This window comes from Scophthalmus maximus, chromosome 15 (genome assembly GCF_022379125.1).
Source record: "Scophthalmus maximus strain ysfricsl-2021 chromosome 15, ASM2237912v1, whole genome shotgun sequence".
Lineage (NCBI taxonomy): Eukaryota > Metazoa > Chordata > Actinopteri > Pleuronectiformes > Scophthalmidae > Scophthalmus > Scophthalmus maximus.
The window spans coordinates 17,524,861-17,541,086 of NC_061529.1; the positions used below are offsets into that span (position 1 = coordinate 17,524,861).

At 42.8% G+C, this 16,226-nt stretch overlaps 1 protein-coding gene across 4 annotated transcripts in view; it reads left to right on the plus strand.

Moving 5' to 3' along the window:
• Positions 1–16,226, plus strand: part of sobpa (sine oculis binding protein homolog (Drosophila) a) — a 40,987-nt gene that overhangs the window by 19,420 nt on the left and 5,341 nt on the right. For 2 of the 4 annotated variants that reach the window (XM_035611088.2, XM_035611089.2), the window contains 2 exons: positions 7,736–7,831; positions 13,195–15,235. In XM_035611088.2, coding sequence (XP_035466981.1) covers positions 7,736–7,831; positions 13,195–15,234 — 2,136 coding nt within the window. In that variant the 3' untranslated portion in view covers position 15,235. The remainder of the gene's footprint in view (positions 1–7,735; positions 7,832–13,194; positions 15,236–16,226) is intronic. The other 2 variants (XM_035611090.2, XM_035611092.2) reach the window with 1 other exon arrangement.

Here is a 16,226-nt window from a genome sequence, read left to right on the forward strand (position 1 = left end):
TGTGGCGACTGCTGCATTAAGTTGCTCCTAATGCAAACCAAACATTTCCTCCTCCTGCAGATTTACAGCATTTAATTGACAAATTGTAAATGGACTTTTATGGAGAATTAGTCACGGGAAATGCTTGAGAGTGCTTGCTTCCTCCTTTTCTTTGTGCTCTGCTGTTTGTGTGCAGCATAAAATCAGATCAGAACAAAGGAATAAGACCAATTGTTGTCTGACTATTTTTTTTATTAAAACAACAATAGTTTGCTTTGCTGTCCTCAGACCTGTAGTATCTAACTGCATTTGGTGTTATGACCAGTAACTACAGCTGTCACCAAATCATAAACTAAAAACTTATATAAAGAAAAGTTCCCTGTAACTACTAGATATTTCAGAATTTGATACTTATATTACTTCAAATATATGAGGCCATTATTTTTGGACTCGAAAATCAAGCTCTACGGATTTTAATGGAAGTCCATTTTGGCCAATTTAAGATTTTTATTTCAAACATTATACCTGATATCTGATAAATATTATACAAAACATTATGTAACAAATAATGAAAATGGGGAAAAACTATTGTCAATTTTCTGAGCAGTATGGGAATTCCTTATTTACATGAACCGGGGTTTGCAGTTTCTCGATGAGCAGGAGCGCTTGCTCTTAATAATATTAGAAAACAACTAGCCACTTACTAGCTACTTATAATACTGTATAATGCAAATCTTAGCTTCTACATGATATCTTTAGCCTACCAATCTGCAAATACATTTTGAAAGCCTTGGTTATAGCTGACATGATTTTGTGGTCCGCTAAGAAGCGAACATTATTCATACACAATTAAACACATCTTTTATTTTGCAGAGTTCAACTATGTCCATCCAGTTCAGTTGAGTTTCTCAGGTCAGTTCCGCAGTTAGTGAGTTCAATTACCGAATTACGCAAAAAGCGGATTTCTCAGAAATTTGGAAACATCGTAAAAGTAGTTTTCAAACAGGCTGCCATCTTGGCCTCATCCATCAGCAGAATGCACATGTTCAGACATCACAAACACAGGAAAGGCCGGCTCTTCCACAGCGGCTCAGATTCTATATTTTGTCTGGCTCTCACACATGCATGCAGGACATTTGTGTAAGCGATACCCACGTTTCTTTTCTCATGCACCCACAAGGTTGGCCACAACAACATGGCCTGCAGGCTTTCTTTTCTTTTTTTTTCCACGAGAAGAAGAAAAAAATATTGTCATGGCTGAAAAAAAAGAAAAAGTATCTTGTGTCTGCGTGTGCTCTGGGTAGGGGAGAGGGGAGGTGGTGGGGGGTTGCAGGGGGCGGGCAACGGCTCTGGCATTATGTTGCATGAAATATCTTCAGCTGCCTCATCCATGAAACCCAATCGCCTCCTAGGGTGACTATGGCTGCTCCTTTCTCACATCTCAGCACAGCTCCACCTTATATTGAATGTGTGTGCGCATGCGTGTGTGTGTGTGTGTGTGTGTGTGTGTGTGTGTGTGGCGAAAAGATGATTGATCGTTTAACTCAGGCTAATCACTTATTTGCCTGTTTACTGTACGCCTTAAGCTGCCGGATTAGTTTGTATGGAAGGTGCTGCTTCCTCGCCGGCTCGCACTACTCAATTATTCTGTCACCTCACTCTGCCTGCTCTCTTTCATTTGTCCACTATTGATTCAGAGAAACAACTTGGCTGTCTTTTCTTGTTTTATAATTCACATCAACTAACAAACCCCCCCCCCCCCCCCCCCCCCCCCCCACCCCCACCCCTTGTCTGTATTTTGCTGGTTTGCATGGTGTGAGCTGCAAAAGCCACTTTGCATAGAAAGAGACCCAACTCATTGAAAAGTTTCCTGAAAATGTACATGCGCAACAACTCGGACAGTTTGTGGGGGATTACTAAAGGCATGGAGTTTAAATTCAGGGTGCAGTTTCGCTTTCAGCTGCAGGTGGAAGCTGTTCCACTGTCACGCTTTTGCCTGAGCCGTACAGTTTCTCCCTCGATCTCACACCCACACACATATATACGGATAAACATGGCCCGCTCATTGGACACAGTGCCCAGATTAAGTTAGGCAATTAGCAGTGATGAATTACCCTCTGTGAGTGTGACGCGTGGCGGCAAAAAAGGTGCACGTTGGAGGATGCTTTGCGTTCCCATTTCACTCACAGGAAACACATCGTCCGTAAATCAGTTAGGGCTGGATATTTAAATGCCTCGCGCAGGAGTGTGTAACGAACGCATTGCCGCAACGTCAACTGTGATGAAACTTTGGCTGTTGCTGTTGCAATAGCCCTGACAATCTGCTTTTGTCTGCAGTGTGGCCTGAGTGTGAGACTGCTACGTTGCTGTGAAAAGCAGCACGGGAGGCAAACTAATTAAAAAAATGAGTTAAATTTGGTTCATCATGTAGCATCTATTAGGGGATTCATGGATTTTGCTCATGCGAAATTTAAAATAACCCCAAATATGCAAGGATTACATTCACTTTATATTGACATACTGTACACTATAATCATCTTTATATATCATCATACTTTATTTATACTTTGTGCATCGCACAAAGAAACTCAAATATGACCATGTGTCTTTTGCATTGGCAACATTCCAAAAAAGAAGAAGCATGAAGCAGGTAGCAAGGAGACTCCAGCTTTTTTTTTACAGGTCGTTTCTGCCGCAGCGCCGGGCTTTTTGTTCACACCACGAAATTTCCCCCCGGAGACCGCAGACCTCCATCAGTGTCTTTCCCCGGGAGCTCCCTCCAGGCGCGAGGGGGCAGAGTGCCGCTTCATGTCAGCCCAGAAATGTCACATCACCTCAGACGCGCACACACAGACACGTCTGCTCCCACACACACACACACACACACACACACACAGCCCTGCGGTTGCTTCCCTGCTGCTGAACACTTCACATTTTACTTTGCATCTCCATCTCCTGCCAAGGAGGACACGCACGCAAAATGAATAAGAGAGGGAGAGAGAGAGTGTGCGTGTGTGTACCTTGTGCTCGTATGAATGTAGCTGCTTGTGGAAATGTTGGGTGCGTGATGAAGTGTGTAATGTGTCTCCATATTGCAGTTCAGGCTCACTGGTGGTTAGGAAGCCTTGAGGCCTGCCTGACACAGCTCCAGGGCACAGAGAGGAAGGTGATTATCTCATAGCTGCTAGCCATTCAGCTCAAATATAGACAAAAGTAACTCCGACTAAGTAGGCGTTAAGATTGTAAAAGTGGAGCCACGCACAGGCGCTCGCATGCCTTTGTGTCATTTCTCAAACTCATAAGTTTTCGAGTGGCACCAAATGTGAAGAATGTACCTCATTTTGGAATTCGCAGGCACACCTCATTTCTCAGGTGCGTTGTAATGATGACCTTGAGCAAGGGAATATACCCCCAACCTTGGGAAGTTTGAAGACTAATTAGCCAATTCACAGTATGCAGTATTCCAGAGTGACGTTTATTGACAATAACATCTGCAACGGCCTTTAAAAAGGCATTAGTACAAGAAAATTGCCCTGCGTCGTTTTTTCGTGCAGTTTAAGGAAACATCAGAGCAGTTTGCCTTAATTATATATATATAAACAAAAACAAAAATTGCAGCATGTGTTATGATTTGTCAGACTCAACTAAACAGATCAAATGATTCTTTAACTGCAGGTTCGCTTGTTAACTAAGGAGCAGGACCACAGCATTGGAGTTGAAAAATAAAACGCTCCTCTACAAAACTACATTTATTTATTTTTTGCTTTGATCAAATATTTTCTTTTTCCCCTTTGAAATACAACGAAATACTGCAAAGAAATAGTAATAGGAGATAGGGGTAAATCACCCCTCCATTTAACTTCTCACAACTCGTAGACATAACTAATGACGAGGGGTCACAAGTTAATAAATTGCTTTGAATTAGGCAAAAAATTTTGGGAACCACTGACCCACAGAAATCACTAACCTCCCAAGAGAACCCTTGAATACTTTTTGATTTTTTTGTGTATTCACAAAACAATGAAATACAACAAACAGGACTTCAGTTAAACAATATTCCTGTGGATATGTGTATAAATCTCCAGTGCAAACAGAACTTAACTGGTTTTTGGATGTGTTGTCAAAGCATAAATGCATTTTTGCATATGTCATATGCATAGTGCTGGGAGTGCAGTTTCATATCGGGCTTTGGGATGAGCTCCACTGCGCTCGTCTGCGCTTGTCTTTGGATTCGGAGAGCCTGCGTCTGTGACCGTCTTTCTTCGAGAGATGCAGCAGTCTTTGGCAGGTGACGGGCGCACACACCTGGACACGTATCTGTGCCCAGATGGATGCTAGCACGGTGGCAGCTGGCGTGACGTCCCCCTCAGGATGGCTGAGGCGCCAGAGGGGGGCTAGGTGGCTGGTGTCCTGCTCTGACGTTCTTATAAGGAACTTCAGCCCCGTGGCAGCTGCAGTCTGCTGGCATGATGGAGCTGCAGCAACAGCACAGAACTACTTTAAACAGAATGACACAACTGGCACTGAAGCGGCATTCTCCCCAGTGGTCGCAGACTTTGACTATTGGGCACTTTTTTGTGTTTCTTACAGTATCTATCTATCTATCTATCTATCTATCTATCTAACTGTCTATCTATCTATCTATCTATCTATCTATCTATCTATCTATCTATCTATCTATCTATCTATCTATCTATCTATCTAACTGTCTATCTATCTATCTATCTATCTATCTATCTATCTATTTATCTAACTGTCTATCTATCTATCTATCTATCGATCTATCTGTCTATCGATCTATCTATCTATCTATCTTAATCTCCTTTATCTGTGTGTGGCTCCCTGTGTGCACCTCACGCCTCGTTCACAGTGCCAACACCTCATTAGTACAATATGCAAATGAACTGGCGTAGGGCCAGAGGGTCAGAGCACAAACTGGAGACAGAATAATAGCACAGTGCTGCATCTTTGTGTGTGTGTGTGTGTGTGTGTGTGTGTGTGTGCGCGTGTGTCCTCAGATTTCAGCCCAGGATTCATGTGCATGTGTAAGTGCGTTTTACCTGTCTGTTGTATGTTTGTTTGTGTACGAGGGAAAGAAAATGGCTGAAATGGGTCACCCCTAGTTCATTGTTCGGTTAGTGCACTGACAGCTTCTAAATGACCATGAACCCCGCCCCCCATCTCTGATTTTGATTTCTACAGCCTTTCAGTGCCAGTTGTGTCACAAAATTCAACATTTCCCCAGTTACAGGGTAAAATGTCAGTGCTGAACAATGTTTTTTTGTCATTTACTTACACCGAATCCTTTCCCAGTACAAAGGACATTGTTCTTCACAAGACAGACCCATATTTGATTTGTGTCATGCTTGGAATGGGAAACTCTACATTCAGGTGAGGGACGCAGATGGAAGCAGAAGCAAACTCAATCAGTCTTTTGACAAGAAATGTAAAACATACGGCAAGATTGCACTTTGGTATCATCCAGAGATGAACAGAGCTGGAGGCCAAATCACCCATGACGAATCAAAGGTTGCAGTGAGCAATTTAAAGGGAACATGATATGAAAAGAAAGCTGCTGGGGCCAGCGGTTCACTTGTCAGTGGCATACAGTAGGCTCAGTGTGAAATGTCAGCTTTGGGCCTGCAAACGCCATGATGAACATGTATAACTGAGGTGAAATCTTCCATTTCTGATAACTGTGGCTTGGTGCCCCGTGGCTGTCAAATATGAACTAATTTATATCACGCTGAGGTCGATATTACATAAAAAGTGCATTTCATTTATTCAGACACAATGAAGCAGTTTGGCGTCTCGCCACGCAAAGCTTCTTCAGTAACGTCTTTGTAACAATATTGCCGACAACAGGCACAGCAGCACAGGCTGCCTCCGTTTTCACACTGCACATAATGAGTGACTCACAGGGTGCAGGAGAGGGTTGGCTCCTTTTTCCAGCTAGTACAATGTGTAAAGGAGTTTTGTTTTGTAATATTACAGTACTATTTGAGAAAACTAATCATATTATCTCAGGCTCCCTAATGTACTTGTTATTTCTACAAGAATACATTTTTTTGGCAAGGGGTCACTAAGTGCAAGCAAAACTGCTGAATTGTGTGAGATAATGACAGCAGCCAACCGCTGAATATGACGATTTTACATCAATGCTATATCAGATACAAACCAACCAGCTCCATGTATTTTATTTTGAAAAATTAAATGAGATGGTGGGAGTCAGCAGCGTGATCTTATGCCTGCTTATTACACAACAACCCACATGTAACATTAATACTAAGTATTACATTTTGTCATTTGAAATCATTTAGTAATTTAGTAGTATTTAGTAGTAACTAATACAACTAATATACAAATTTGAAATAATTTGACTAAATCTGCAAATATTTTACAATATTCTGGCCAATTTTTTCTGGCAGCGTTTGAGGTCACCTTCAACTATTTCTTCTTCAGACAAAGTGTTATTAAATGTTTAGCAGTGGTCTGCGGCGTGAAAAAACAATGTTTCCTAGAAAAACTATCAAATGGGCTCGTTGCCCAATCAGAAAGGATTCAACCATGCCAGGTTGTGTTATTCGCCATGTCAGGGTTTTACTGTGACTGTATGTCACTGTATGTGTTACTGTGAAATACTGATGAGCTTCCTCTTCTTTATCCCATAGAATTGTCAGTAAGTAACACAATCCTAACCGAATGTCCTCCAACGTTAACTGTAATCACGCTCGGGTCACGTCTTGTTGTATTGACTCGTCTGCCGAGTGGGACAAACCTCGCCAATGTGAGAGTGTGAGAGTTTCTTTCCGCGAGAGGGAATAAACATGAGCTCACGGATTGGTCTGGTTTCCAGTCTGAGGAAAACCGTTCACTTCAGCCTCCTATTTGTTTTTCCGAGTGGAAAAAGAGGTGACAGCAAACCATATTGGCTGCCAACATGGTTGGTGTAGGTACATAAAAATGAAGCGCAAACTTCAATTTCTAAGTCGATTTAGGCTATTCAAAAGAAGCTATTCATCGTTTGTTTGTACTTTGTTTTAATTGCAAATGATCTCCTACCTACTGAACAGAATAAAAAAAGGCTATATATGTGGTGTGAAAAAGGCTAACGGCAGGGGTAACCGTCCTGGAATAATTTGTATAGGTAACAAAGTTTAAGTTTTGCGTGAGGTTTTCCTATTATTTCCACTTGCCTCTTCCTGAAAGTCATTTTGACATTTGACAGTAAGTAACGCACAGGTGCACATACAGTATGCATTTCCTTATAATGTTTTTTTTTTCCCACAATGTTAAAAAATAGAGTTATATGAAATCATGTAATTCTCCTCAGCATGACTTCCAACTAGAAAAGGGGGAAAACCCTTTGTTGGTTGTGTTGGTGGCCATCTCTCATACTAACAGGCCCAGCTTCGTACGTAATAGAAATTTGTTTTTCATTTTAAATGTGTTTAAATAAATGGGCATTTTGATCAACACACTTGCTTGTGTTGGTAGGTAGTACTTTGAATGTCTGATCTAAATGCCTTGCACACTCCTCAACCACGCTCATGCATGCTTAAAAAAAACTCAGACAGCCAGTTTTGTTTCTGAGGATCCTGTCGATTGGAAACCATTGATTGTTCACCCATTTTTATAGCCACCATTTCTGTTCATCTTTCAATGTTGTTTTCCGTTTCTGAGTTTCCTTGTTGCCTCTATTCACCTGTTTATTTTTGTCCATTCGTAAAAAGGAGCCATTATTTCTCCCCCCCAGGCGAGAGACGACGATGGCCTCGGTGGGAAATTACCCCAGAACAGCTTTACTCAGGACACGCCCAGGCTTGTCTTCAAGACAAACAGCGATGTGCTTGTAAGGACCATAACCACTTAACACTAGACAGAGTTTAAGCTTGATGGCTACTGCACAAATATGTTTTGATGTTGTTCTTTGTTGAAGGTGTATAATTTCCTCCTGACGTGTCCCTGGTTCATAGTCGACCATTACTGTAAAAGCAAACGTCAAACATCAGACTCAGATCAGCCCGACAACATTAGCGACAGTACAAATGTGGCTCTCACGTCTCACATGAAGTTTGCATACATTTAAGTTTGCTAACAGCTCTTCATAACTTTTTGCACGTGTAATCGTTTGCTTTACTCATTTTCATTGTGCATCATGTTCAGTGACTTGTGTTGGGGATTTGTAGGAGTTATCAGACGAATGTAAACTCATTCAGAATTCAAATGGGTCAAATATTACCTTCTACTTTTTTATCATTTTATAATGCATATGTTTGACATACAGTGTATCATTCATAATTTTGCCAAAGTAGTTTCAAACATCGCCTCTATTGCCTTTATGGCATTCTCCTTTAAATAAGGCTGTACTCGAGTAAATTGCTGAGATCTTGGATTTTCGCAACATCATCAACAACAACTCGGATGGGCCAAAGAGCAGAAGTGGTCAACCTTGCTGGTTTTAAACACAACACTGTGTTAGTCCAAAAGTCTTTTTGGATAAAACAAACAAACAAAATACAGTATAAAACCCTCCAATTATTAACAAAACTGTATGTTTCAATCATCCATCTCTGATTTTAGGGCACATGAGCATTTCTTACACACACTTCTGGTCACATTCAGTTTTCTAAATGAAGTGGTTTAGTTGGAAGCTAAAATGTTGTTGTTTAAAACCTGACTGATTGTCCTACTGTTCGTGTCCTCAACCCATCAAACACTGCAGCGCTTCCAGATCTCAGCAATTACTGTAGTGGGTACACTTGTTAGGGACCCAGGCTTTTTCCCCCCTTCAAAGTCTGAGTTTGACCTTTTGGGAATTGTGCTTATTTGCCCTTCTGAGAGTTAGAGAGAGATCACTATCACGTCCACATCTGTAAGATGAAAATGAAGCTACAGCGAGCATGTGGTGAGGTAAGCACTCAACACAGACTGAAACCAAGAGGAAGCAGTTCACCCTGATCTGCCTGCACACCATTAAAGCTGTTTTTCAGACATGAACTCCGGAAAAACCTCTTCCAGAGTTTGCCACTGGCATAAGAAGAACACAGCAGGAGATTTTCCAGAACATTCAGACAAGACTCGTTGTGAATCTTCCGGGGATTTTCCTGCTTTATTCTCTCGTTGGCTCACTCGGATCTCTAACACAGCCCCCCCGGAAAGCAGTTTAAGTCTGCCTACCTTGTTTGATCAATCCTTGTTAAAACCAAATCAGTCCAACACATTATTCCCCCAAAACCATAACATGCACCTTTATTTCCACACGGATTAACCAAATAAGATATGAAGTTTGTATCTACCAGTAGGCAGATTTTGTTCCGCCTGGACAGGCTGGCTGTCTCCCTCTTCTGAGTCTTTGAGATAACATAATCTGTTGCAAGCTGTATCTTTGTATTGAGACTTGAGAGTGTCGATCTCATTTCATGCCTCTCAGCAAGACAGTGGAATTTCCCAAAATGTCAGACTTTTTCTTGAAGCAGAGACGCCCATCCCGACAGATGCGCTCAGAGAGGTCCTGTCTCTTGCAGTGACATTCCAATACAATCCACCTTGCCTGTGTCATCATTCTTACAGGTGGAGTTATATAACTCACTGTGTGTGCGCAAGTGTGTGCTGTGAAATATAGTGCAATTGAGTATCACCTGGCCAAGTGAGAATGGCCTTTGTGTGTCACATTCATAATGACTGATGGTGATGGCTGGCTTGATAAGAGCAGCCCCACGGGCACAGTAGTTCTGGTCCTCACTGGCTTTTACCCAAAACTTTTCATGCTGCATTCAGGTTTTAATGAATAAGTCAGGAACAGTGAGGTCGATACAAAACACTGGAAATGATTTAAACCAGATTTGTTTCCCCTTTTTGTAAGCCAGGTAACGTTAACCTCTGCAGAAGATATTTCAACAAATGAGGCCGCTGTAAGCTGATAACTAATCCCGGTCCACATGTTACAGATGGCCTGCTAAGAATTCCCAAAGTAAAATTTTTCTTGTGTAAACTTCAGTGGAGCTTTAGTCCTTTTTATTTTTCCAGTGGACCAGGTGCTTGAACAATGCAGTCTCTCGATTCATAAGCTAGGTTCTGAACAGAATCCAAAGAGCAGCAAGTACAGTGTTTCTGTTTGCCTCCTCACATCACTGATGGACTTGAATTGTGAGGAGTGATTGTTTGGAGTCCGAGACAACAGGACCAAAAACCAAGTGACCGGCCCCCTTCAAGCACCTGGTTCATTTTAATGGGGTTAATCCTTGTGTTTTGCACTACGTGATCATGCCTGCAATCTGAGAAGTATCAAAAGAATCACATATCAACCTTAACAGGGGGATACACAAAGACTTTTCCTGATTAAACCTCTTCATGCCTCATATTGAACCACTGCAAACGCTGCTGCCTCGTCCAATCTCTGCACCGCCTGAAACTCTCTTCTCTCTCAACTCTGTGCATCCTCCATCTCTTCTTCCTCTTCATTATCGAAATCCTCCACATCCTCTGCAGTCTCTTTAACATCTGCAACCTTTTCCTCTTCCTCACTACCTTGAACTTTCTCCTACTCCCCTGCAACCTGTTGATCCACAACCTGCCGTATGTGTCTTGTGAAACCTCTTTCTCCTCTATGGCTGCAGCAATTCAATCCATTCAATCCCTTAACCCCTTGAGCATGGCCTCCGATCACCACTTCGAGAAATCACCTCACTCAACTTGTTCATTTGAACTATTTACACACTAAAACCCCGTGCTTGATCCTGTGATTCCTAAATTTCACTCGAGGTCAGAAGGTGAGAGGAGGAAGAAAACAAAGACTGCTGAGGTGATTGGAATTGGTTGGAGGCATGATAACTGCTGTAATGCAAATGGTTAAACTACACCACCAATGCCGGTTCGTTGGCCACGATGAAAATAAATGACCATAATTACACTCAACTGCAAACATCTGTGTGCAGGAGAGGGGAGACAGCGACAGAGAGAGAGAGAGAGAGAGAGGGGGAGAAAGCACAACTCCATTAGCGTAATGCGCAGTGAAATTTCACTCACAGTGCAGAAAGTCGTTAAGTGCTCTCCGTCTGTCTTTCTCAGTCGAGGACAAAATTCAGTACATTTATTATTTAAAATATCCTGGGCCTACAATTATCAAACTCAACTTGCCAGAGCACCTTTGTGCCTTTTATTCAGTCATGGCTCATTGAATTTGCTCCAACTATATGGGCAGTTAAAACGTGTAGAATTCAAGGGACTGACATCCGAGCACCTTCACCACTGTGGTGCCTAAGCTGAGCAGTCCCCATAGAGTCAGGTCTCTGATCTGTTTTTGCTGCAGTGTCTTATGTTATCCAGGTGTTTGTTCTGAACTCTCTTCATTTGTCAGTCTCAGAAATTCCTTCTGAAGTGCATTCGTGCCAATTATTCTGCCTGAATGACACTGCGTAAATTACATATTCAGAAGTATAGTACATCTTTAAAATCTGTTGTCCTTCAATCAATCCACATTGTCCAGGACAATCTGATGTAAAACAGATAATCTCTGTTTTACGTGTGTAGCAGCTGCAGGACAGCATGCCATGTATTCTTTGAAAAATCCTGGCCCGTGCTACAGTGCATCTGCCCAAATAGCCCATGTGAGTGTGTCGTCTTTCAGCTGCTGCCAGGCAGCATCCTGCCAAATACACCAATGTTGCTATGCAGTGTACAAAGAGGAGTTTATCCACCTTCCGGTTGCATCCTTCAACTTATTAACATTCAGCAGGGGGGCTTACAGGTCTGTGTGATGGATGGATGTCGTTGAGGGGTCTGACAACTGATTAATGCCTTAATTATCTCCAGCGAGGACCTGCCACTCCTCCCAGAGCTGACAGAGTGAGCTGTGTGTGGCCTGACGAGTAACGCCGTGTTCAGGGCTCGCCCACTGCTATCTGCTCTACCAGGGTCACATTCATTTTCCTCTCAAAGAAAAATGTGCACTTTTTGTGCTGAAAAGGTGTTTAACAGTGATGAAACAGTCAAGCAAGGTGTTGGGGATCTTTACCACTGCAGTGAATTAGAAAGACAACATTTCATTTGGAAGTCCTCATGTTTCAGAATCAGATTCAAAAAACTTTATTGATTTCCACAGGGAAAGTAAAAAAATAATATTATAAAACATTAATAATAATAACCAAACCATAACTGAATAGAAAAGTAAAAAGCATTGTGTGAGTTACAATCCCAGTATAGACAAAGGCGCAACTATCCAAAAGTGCTAAATGGATTAGCAGTAAATTGACCATAATATACAATGGTAAACTGAATGAAAAGTGTAATGTGGGCTAACAGTAAATGAACATCTGTTTAACAGCACAATACTGATGAAGATGTTGTTTAAGAAGTTAGTGATTTCATTTAAACCTAAGTTAGCAGTAGTGGCAGACAATTGTGGAAGTTGTAAAAATAGTTTAAATTCATCAGAAAGGGGAGGATCTGTATGTATGGGTGGACCTGAGAGGACCCCCTGTGGTATTCAGTAGAGCACTTTATCACTTCGTACTTTGTGTACGACTGTAGCTACATCATGTATGTTCAGCCAAACAACATGGTAAATATATACATTCAGTTTTTAGTAAACACAGGTGTCTATCTGTATGTTGTAAACTTAATAGCTTAAAAGAAAAAATGTGAAAGTCCTGCATTAAGCTATCAGCACAATCACCTGTAATTCAGTATTGACCAGTCATTTGGGATAACATGATACTATATATATCAAGCATTTAACTATATTGAAATAACTATAATATGTATCAACTAGTTTGCACATACACAGAACAAGTGTGGAAGGGCATTAGTTGGAAATCATCTTTTGGGCTTGTTATGCTTCAGGCACTGTGTGGTTAAATGAAACTGAAAGTCTTAATTGCCAACAGAAGGTGTAAATGGGAATTCCTTGTTATGATAGAAAGTGAAAGAGAAAGTCACTTTAGTAGCAGCAGAATGCCATCATGTCCACATTTACCACTCAGAACAGAAGTCAGGGGAAAGAACAATAGCTGTAGCTGTAGCACAAACACAGTACATTACATAAACAAATACATTTAAGTTAATATCCAGATGGTATGGAGGCTGAGCTTCTGCTTTACCAGGACACTTCAAAGGATACTGTGTTGTATTTCATCAAGAGCAAATTACAAGTATTTTGTATGCATGGTAACAGGTGCTGATACAGTGTATGTATTGTGTATGTTTTTGTTCCAGGTGTGTGACTGGTGCAAACATATTCGCCACACTAAGGAGTACCTGGACTTTGGTGCTGGTGAGCGGAGGCTGCAGTTCTGCAGTGCCAAATGCCTGAACCAATACAAGATGGACATTTTCTACAAGGAGACCCAGGCCGCGCTGCCTGGTGCACTGTGTAACCCAGGACATGGGCCTGTTGGGGAGGGTAAGCCGGAGTGCAGCGGAGGGGTGCAGCTGCTCACTCCTGAATCTTGGGGAACGCCATTAACAGAACTGCGTCGTAAAGCTCCCTCACCTGGGGGGCCATCCGCCACTTCTGCTTTGGCCCCTTCCACTTCCTCTGCCACCTCACCCTCAGACACTGCTGGCATCTGCTCTCCATCCTCTTCAGCCAAGATCCCCACACCCAGACCCCATGAAAGCCCTACACTTCCCCCTCCGCCTGTTCCAACTTTGCACCCACCAGTTGGAGTTCCCTCTGGTAGCCCTCCAATGGTAATGACTCCCCGGGGGCCTATGCCCCTGCCTCTGTTCATGGAGCATCAAATGATGCAGCACATGCGTCCTCCATTTTTGCGCCCCTCTCCCCACCCAGCAGGGCCCAACAGCCCACTTTCAAACCCTATGATCCCTGGTATTGGTCCACCACCTCCTCCAAGGACCTTTGGTCAAGCATCAAGCCCCATGCACAGGCCCCTGCTGTCTCCGCATGTGCACCCCTCATCCAATCCCAACCCTGGCATGATGCCCCCCCATCCTGGTCTCACAATGCCAGGAATGCACCCTTTCCCACCAGTTAATATGATTCCCAATGGACATATGCCCCTGCCCCCAATGATGAACTTTGGCATGCCATCATTGGCCCCACTGGTACCACCACCAACTCTCTTGGTCCCTTACCCTGTTATTGTACCCCTCCCAGTCCCAATACCCATTCCAATCCCAATTCCCATGAACCCTAAAACTTTCAGGGACCAGCCAGAGAGCAATGTCTCTGTCCGCAGTGTTCCAGAGTCGACTGAGATTTCAGCTTCTGGGCTCCACTCTCCAGGTTCCTCTGGAGGTGACAGAGTGGAGCAGAAAATAGAGCCAACCAGTGCAGAACATCTCTCTCCTGTACTCTCAGAGAGAAGCAGGACAGCGTTGGTGGACTTGACCGTGAAGGCAGAGGAAACTTCAGGCACCCTGTGTCTAACCAGCAACCCTAGACTTATGGATGGTGTGATTGATCTAACTATGGGCCAGAAGTCATGCCAACAGCAGGTTATTCAGAGAATGCTACCAGGGGTCCAGGTCAAAGTAGAGGCAGAGGCGGAATCTCCACCAGCTGCTGGGATGGGGAGGGAAGGGAAGGGAAGTGATGGTGGAGGAGTCCTCTCACAGGGCCTCTTCAATGCTCCATGGCTTGAAGGGGCAACACACCCAAACACACACACTGAATCATCAGGCCCACCCTCCAGCAACAACAGCCCTTGCAATGGTGATATTCCATTAAGCCAGCTAAATCCCCCTATCTCAAGCCTTACTCCACCACCCTTACCCAGCACAGCACGGACTCAACCCCAACCCCTGACCCAACTCCAAACTAGCCCTGGCACCCCATGTAATGTCATTGTCAATGGTACAGGATGGCATTCACTTCTCACTCCTACCTTTGAGTCTTTTCCTGACCAAAAAGGAGACGGGGTTGCAAGAGAAGGAGAGGAAGAAGAGCAGCCGGCCAATGGAGAGCTGGAGCGGGAGGCACTGAAAGAGAACAATTGCTCTGTTGGAGACTGGGAACCAGGAAAGCGGGTCTCAGCACAAGACGAGATGGCAAACTCAATAGAGGGTAAGCCAGACCCTGACTCCAACTTGGAGGAGGGTGAGCATGGCTATGCCCTGCCATTACTGTCTGCTGGAGGCTGTGTGGTCATCCAGCCTGTGCCAAAGCCAGGAGCTGACAAAACGGCCATCCTGTCCTGTTCAATCAGCGCCCCTTTATCAGCAGCTGGGAGCCCCGAGCTGGAACCGCCACTGAAGAGGAGGTGTCTGCGAATCCGCAATCAAAACAAATGAGGTGGGTTCACACAGTGTACTCCACGCCTTGGTGCATTTGTGTGCACTTTGTATTTGCAAAGTTTGTTTGTTGATTTGTTAACAGTAAGATTGGTAATTGGTTAGTTTTAATGTTAATGCCATTCAATGTTTTCCTGTGTATCATCATTTAGAAATTTAACAAAAGGCTGATCACGTATCAGTATTTCATAAGATGCTTGATCCAAGGGCACTCACTTTGTACACCCATACCGACAGTTTTGTACAGGGCAAACAAGAATCTGCTTAATTATTATTAAATAAATGATATCATAATGCATTTCCCCAAGCTTTAACTACATTCTTACAGACTGTGTGGGTGATACTGTGTTCTTGAAGGGGCCGACACTGAGCGGCCTCTTAAAGTGTTAGTGAACCAGGAGGGAACATAATATGAAGCCAGTTTGTGAATTCAAAAATGAAACGACACACCTTAAAAGGAGGCGTTAAGACATCTGGATGATGCAGAGGGTCATATATACATATATATATGTATAAATGATAAAGCACTGTTTATTTAGCTGTGTTTTTCTTTGACTAGCAGATTACTTCTGTTTCAGAAATGGCAAGTCTTTCATGTGAAAGGAATTGCTCAACAGATTAATAACAAATATGATGATGCACCCATTGAGTTGTTAATTTAATTAAGTAGCATTCAAGAGCAATTGAAGACCAATTCAAGTTGTGGTAACATGAGGTGAGTGATCAGAATTAGAGTAATTGATAATATCAAAAGAGTAAAAATTGTTAGTTGTGCCAAAAGCGTACTATCAGCTGAAATGAATCATGGCAAAAATGTACCGTAACCTTCAGATGCACTATGTCTAATTACTGTTTTCAAAATCTGTTTTCTGTAGCTCACCTTTGCTACTTGCCTGCAATATCACAGTGTTCATAATGAAGCGTCTAAAACATTATGTAAAATGTGTCCCACCAGAGAACTAGATGCTGAATATTTAATTCTTTATTTACCC